The sequence below is a fragment of the Priapulus caudatus genome, unplaced genomic scaffold (assembly GCF_000485595.1).
Source record: "Priapulus caudatus unplaced genomic scaffold, Priapulus_caudatus-5.0.1 Scaffold358, whole genome shotgun sequence".
Lineage (NCBI taxonomy): Eukaryota > Metazoa > Priapulida > Priapulimorpha > Priapulimorphida > Priapulidae > Priapulus > Priapulus caudatus.
The window spans coordinates 158,908-165,926 of NW_014577419.1; the positions used below are offsets into that span (position 1 = coordinate 158,908).

The 7,019-nt window shown below is 45.7% G+C and overlaps 1 protein-coding gene across 1 annotated transcript in view; it reads left to right on the forward strand.

Moving 5' to 3' along the window:
• Positions 1-7,019, forward strand: part of LOC106809485 (MFS-type transporter SLC18B1-like) — a 26,040-nt gene that overhangs the window by 8,406 nt on the left and 10,615 nt on the right. Inside the window, exons 5-6 of the mRNA XM_014812573.1 lie at positions 2,390-2,537; positions 3,012-3,080. Of these exons, the coding sequence (XP_014668059.1) occupies positions 2,390-2,537; positions 3,012-3,080 (217 nt within the window). The remainder of the gene's footprint in view (positions 1-2,389; positions 2,538-3,011; positions 3,081-7,019) is intronic.

The window sequence follows — 7,019 nt, forward strand, 5'->3', positions numbered from 1 at the left end:
AACCATCGTAAAATTTTTTTCGAAGAATAAAATCTTCCGTTTATCGGGCGAAAAGCATCCGCGAAAAATATCTCGAGACTTAAATTTCCGCTTTACGTCGAGTGTCCAAAAAGTAAATAAAACGCAGGCGGTGGTATCGGCAAGTCACCGCGGGGCACGTGGTGCGGGGGGGGAGTGTCGGCGAGTCACTCACAAACACGGTCGCAACGCGGCCGGGAAACTCGTTAGCGAGATCGAGACGAGGCGGTGACGAAGGCGGTCGCGGCGATCGACTCGGCTATGCGCACGCGAAGCAGAGGCTGACGAACACCGAACGCCGTTGGGCGCCAGGTTCAGAAACCTGCCGGAGAGAGAGAGGAGAGAAGAGACGAAGAGAGTGAGAGAGATATATATATATATATATATATTTATATATATAGTAGAAAAGTTTTTAGGTTGCACCATATTCAGTTATAGTTAAAAAAAAAGAGAATAATCTGACATTTAGTTTTACACAAGCGCTTTCATTTTATATATATATATATATATATATATATAATTAGTAGTGGTGCCGCTGCGAGGTATGGCACGTTCGCTCGGGATGTGACGATAACGAGACCCCAAGTGTTAGATTCACTGCATTGCCCCGTATATCGCAAACATTGAGAAAACAGCCGATACAATATCTAGCCGTGCACTTTAATGCAGAATAACTCACCGAACAGATTGTTGTAACACCACACACAAATAATCCTGTTGTATACATAAACCTCGATCCTATTTGTGTTATCTGCAAGGCAATCAAAGGAAAATGGCACATTCATCGCTCTAGCTTGTATCACATCGGACCCACAAATGCCCACCGGACCTGCCTACTACATTATTCTGTAGGCTTACTACATAAACGTTTGACCATAATAGACTCAAGATTGTTTCCTTATACTAAAGCCTGTCACGTATAGGTGTTACCATGAACATATATATACTATCAGGAGTCTATCAATATCTACCAGTATATTGACAGCAGGGAATAAATTTATTTTTCGGAGGCTACTTTTCAAGCCTCGCGTGCATGAAATAGCACTCAAAATTGGTTTGCACTGAACTCTATGCAAGTTTACGGGGCTCTTTTTGGCATTTCGGGGCTAAATCGCCCCGAGCCCCAGTGTATTTTTTTCACTGATTGATAGACTCCTGATACTATAGTATATATAGAGAATATATATATATATATATATTATATATAGAGAGATGGAGAGAGAGAGAGAGTGAGAGAGAGAGAGAGCAGACAGGACAGGACAGAGAGAGAGGGAGAGAGAGCACCCCTGACAAACCCGCGACGAGCGATGCGTCGTACCTCGGGGAGCCACCATACCCCCCGCCCGCTACATGCGACTCGTGCGTTCGCTTCCGGCTACAGCCCTGATTCTCGACTATTCAGGCCGGCGGATTTGTTCTGCCCTTTCTCTTGATGGGATCCATCATGCTAGTGTGCGCTGCCATCAGCATATGCGGCCTGCCTGCGCAGAACGGTAGGTACGCTCGCGGCGACGCGACAACGCGACGCCATTGCACGTGCACGCAAGCATCACGGCTCGAACGATGGACGGTTGACCGTGGAAAAAAAACGCAAGCTGGAAACCCCGGGCTCGGCCGCAAATATTGTCTTAGTAGATCGGCACAATGTCTTTACACTGTTGTCGTCGCGCATGCATTGTCATTGCACACATTGTCATTGCACGCATTGTCGGTGCGCACATTGTCGCGTGACACTTCCAAATTTATAATCTTGAAGCGTAATTTTACAAACGAAAGAGGAATTTGGCCATAAATCGAGTGAGAATTAGGCGCACGTCGTCGCGGTGTGTGTTTGTGTGCGTGGCCCACGTTTAGATTTGCCGATGCAGATCTGTGCAGATGGAATTGCGTGCACCGATGCCATAGTTAGTCCGCAAGAATTAACTTGGTCTGTAATTTAACTGTGGCTTGTGCTTGCTGAGATGGGGCTAAGCCCCACCCGAAACCGAAGCTAGGCCCTGAGTAGATCAGGTGTAATCTGCACCCTGCAACGCCACCCCCCCCCCAAAAAAAGGTTTCCATTGTAGACAGGTGCCCATTCTACAGTGGTAGTTTAACTGTATAAATTCCAATCAGGAGAAACGCCAAAGTGTTCTAAACAGACATGTGACCGGTCTATAGCGATGCTTTAACTGTATAATTTCCACTCAAGAGAAATGCCAAACTGTCCTTAATAGACAGGTGACCAGTCTACGGAAAACTGAATATGGTGCAACCTAAAAACTTTTCTACTATATATATAAATATATATCTCTCTCTCTCTCACTCTCTCTCTCTCTCATCTCTCTCTCACTCTCTCTCTCTCTCATCTCTCTCTCTCTCTCTCCGGCAGGTTTCTGAACCTGGCGCCCAACGGGTCGGTGTTCGTCAGCCTCTGCTTTGCCGTTCGCATAGCCGAGTCGATCGCCGCGACCGCCTTCGTCACCGCCTCGTTCTCGATCATCGCTAACGAGTTTCCCGGCCGCGTCGCGACCGTGTTTGTGAGTGACTCGCCGACACTCCCTCCCCCCCACCACGTGCCCGCGGTGACTTGCCGATACCACCGCCTGCGTTTTTTTACTTTTTGACATCGACGTAGACGGAAATTTAAGTCTCGAGATATTTTTCCGCGGATGCTTTTCGCCCGATAAACGGAAGGTTTTATTCTCGGAAAAAAAATTTAATGATGGTTTTCGCCTGATGAATGGGAAATTATTGTCTTGAGAGATTTTTGCAGATGGTTTTCGCGTGATGAACGGAAGATTTTATTCTTGAGAATTTTTTTTAATGATGGTTCTCGCCATGATGAATGGGAAATTTTAGTCTCAAGAGATTTTTTGAGAATGTTTTTTAATCGTGATGAGCAGAAGATGTTAGCCTCGAAAGATAGATCGATCTTCGGAGTTTTAGATTACGTAAATATTATGTGAGAACAATTCGTGAACTAAGAGTAATTTCTCATTTTTCTCCCCAAGGGCCTGCTTGAGACATTTACCGGGTTAGGCTTGATGGTCGGTCCACCAATTGGAGGCCTGCTCTACGGGGTATGCTATGTTGTTATTTACACTATAATTACAATATATTTATATAGGCCGTGGCTACGCGTCTGGTTACCGGACGCCCAGCTCCCAGGCTACGCGTCCGGTCATATATTTCTTATGTGAACCCAACTATATTTTTCCAGTAAAAAAAAATAAACAATACCATAATGCACTTAATGTTTTTACCATAATGTTACTTACTTTTAGGTATTTTAGTAAAAAAATGTGTTTTTGTAACTTGAAGCAATAGTAAATCAAGTACAATCAATGATTTGAAAGGGGAGTGGCCTAATCGTGACGTGGATTTGGGATTCTGTGCTGAGCTTTGTAATGGATGACCGGACGCGTAGCCACTGCGATTTATATATATATATACCAACATTTTGCGATACTTTAATATTTTCTTATGTTACACTAAAATGACGCGAGTGATTATTTTTTATCTGCATGTAATCTGCACGTCTAACACGGTTTCCATCTTGGTTCTTGCTGCAAGATCTGCATATTTGTACAGGTCACTGTACCACATCTAATAATTAAGAATTAATGAATTCATTAACCTTTTAATCACGGATTAATTAATTAATGAATTTACTTTTTCTCGTTTGCACGTTCTCGGTGATTTCATCCGTGCGTTTCTCCCAGGCGTTTTTCTGCCTACCTCGATCGTTGCTTTCTCCTCCCGTCCTCTTTGCTCCGATCTTTCGTGCAGTTTCAGCTTGGATGACCTCCAGCTTGCCTCAGGGATGCTGAGTTCTCCACGACGTAATCCATCCCTGTCACGATTGATCTAGGTGCTCCAGTATAGTACTAGTAGCCAAAAGAAAATAATATTATTACCTTAGGCCAAAACAAAATATAGGTGTGGTTACGGTTTCCAGACCGACCCTATTTATTCCCAGCGACCCTAAACATTTTAATTGTCAATTTTCTTTAAAGTAAAAAAATAAAAAAATAAAAATATAAAATAAATAAAAATATGAATTGGACAGTTCCTGCTTCAAAAGGCACAACGCACATCCTTCGGACATGGTTCGTAAATAAAATATTTCAAGAAAATGAAATGTTTTCCCTACCTACCTACCCTATTTTTTTTCGGCATGTAACGGTAACCACATATATTTTGTTTTGGCCTTATAGCTCTATGTAGTTCTTTGTATGTACTGTTAGCTCACCCTCTCGTCATCCTCTCCTATCCCTCTTCTCACCCTCTCCTCCCTCACTCCTAACTCTTTCCTATAACTCTCTTCTAACTCACTCCTGACCGTCTCCTCACCCTCTCGCCCCCTCTCCCCACCCTCTCTTAACCCTCTCCCAAATTCTAACACCTATCCAACAACCCCAATCCTCACTGCATAACCGTAAATTTGCTGCTTATAACTCTATCTACAATATATAATATACGAATAATAATTATAATACACAATATTCATATGGTGTGCGGGTTAGCCATTAGCATATGTGTGCGTGCAATGCGTGGGTGTATAATATAGTATTCTATATTAGTATACAACATAAACTGCTACACCGTTCCCATAGAGTTGCAATAGCTAACAGAGATCTATCTTCTGTAGGCCGAGTGTAACGGCTACCGCGTCGTCTATAAGCATATTAACAGCTCGGTCTACTCGCAATATCCGCACAATGATGCTCAATCCCAAGAATTCCGAGCGCCAAATGTGGCACGATCCATGCTGGCGTAAAAGCGTTGCCTACCGTTCCTGCGTGCGCGGTCTACAGTTAATATACTGACAGCCAGCCGACACGTAAGCTTGAATACTGCCAGAGGCTAGCCATCACGCGAGACCACGACGTACCGCCCAGCAGACAGAAATGGCGCAACAGAAATCCTCCCGCCTGTACAAAAAAAAAAAACAAAGAAACCAAGAACAAGAGACATCCAGCGTTTATCAATCGATCGCATAATAGTACGGAGGGAGGCGCGCTTTTGCTATCGTGCGATTGATGACAAACGAACACCCGCCCAAAAACACGCCTTAATCACTGAGGGCATTGCAAGAGCGATTTCTCTAAATCTGAAAGAAAAACCTTGTCGCACAATGGCCGCCCACAAAAAACCTATACGGTCCCAAACAGCTTGCTGTGACATATAGGCAGGTGCATCAGTAGGAGAACAAATTGAGGTGCATCCTATAGGCTAGGTCTTAATTTAATCTTCTGCAGCCACTGTGATCAAACAGTGATAACAAGTGGAAATATCTGAAGGTAACTAAAAAAATACACAATACACATGACAGGGCGGATAAGACGTACCATGCATAATATTTTAATATGCAGCGCGCGGTTATCGACACAACCCTCAATAGTGTCATACCAACGTGTTTAACCAGTACTATTTAAACGGACCAGATAATTCTTACCCGCTAAAAAAAGTGTTTCTGCTGTCACGATCTTAGAAGGCTGTAACAGCTTGACAGCAAAGATAACTCACTCCAGGTGGACACAGTCAGATGAATGTTCTAGAAAGGGGAAGTGGCCTACATCGCGTCGGCCGGACGGGGACGCGCCAAATCGTCCCGTCGGACGTAGATGGGATTGCCTGCGTGCTGGAGCCGTTTGTAATGAGTGAAGCGCGTGAAAACCTTGATAGGCGTCCAACGTCCGTAGACCAGTCACCTGTCTATAAAGGACAGTTTAGCGTCACGTCCGTAACCACGTCCTGTCTATTAAAGGACAGTTAGCGGTCACATCCGTAGACTGCGTCACCTGTCTATTAAGGACAGTTTAGCGGTCACATCCGTAGACTGAGTCACCTGTCTATTAAGGACAGTTTAGCGCGTCACATCCGTAGACAGTGGTCACCTGTCTATTAAGGACAGTTTAGCGGTCACATCCGTAGACTGGTCACCTGTCTATTAAGGACAGTTTAGCGGTCACCTCCGTAGACTGGTCACCTGTCTATTAAGGACAGTTTAGCGGTCACATCCGTAGACTGGTCACCTGTCTATTAAGGACAGTTTGGCATTTCTCTTGAGTGGAAATTATACAGTTAAAGCATCGCTATAGACCGGTCACATGTCGTTTAGAACACTTTGGCGTTTCTCCTGATTGGAATTTATACAGTTAAACTACCACTATAGAATGGGCACCTGTCTACAAGCTGGAAACCTTTTGGGGGGGGGGGCGTTGCAGGGTGCAGATTAGCACCTGATCTACTCAGGGCCTAGCTTCGTTCGGGTGGGGCTTGGCCCCATCTCAGCAAAGCAAAGCCACAGTTAAATTACAGACCAAGTTAATTCTTGCGACTAACTATGGCATCGGGTGCACGCAATTCCATCTGCACAGATCTGCATCGCCAAATCTAAACGTGGGCCACGCACACAAACACACACCGACGCGACGACGTGCGCCTAATTCTCACTCGAGTTTATGGCCAAATTCCTCTTTCGTTTGTTAAAATTACGCTTCAAGATTATAAATTTGGAAGTGTCACGCGAACAATGTGCGCCACCGACAATGCGTGCAATGACAATGCTGTCAATGACAATGCCATGCGCGACGGACAACAGTGTAAAGACATTGTGCCGATCTACTAAGACAATATTTGCGGCGCGGCCGGGCCACGGGTTGCGTTTTTTCCCGGTACCCCGTCCATCGTTCGAGCCGTGATGCTTGCGTGCACGTGCAATGGGCGTCCGCGTGTCGCGTCGCCGCGAGCGTACCTATCGTTCTGCGGCGGGCAAGCCGCCATATGCTGATGGCAGCGCACACTAGCATGATGGATCCCATCAGGAGAAAGGGCAGAACAAAATCGCCGGCCTGAATAGTCGAGAATCAGGCTGTTAGCCGGACGCGAACGCACGAGTCGCCTGTAGCGGGCGGGGGTATGGGGCTCCCCGAGGTACGACGCATCGCTGGGCGGTTTGTCAGGGACGGGGGGTGGGACGGAGAAAGGGCAGGGGGGGGGGGCTAGCAGCCGAG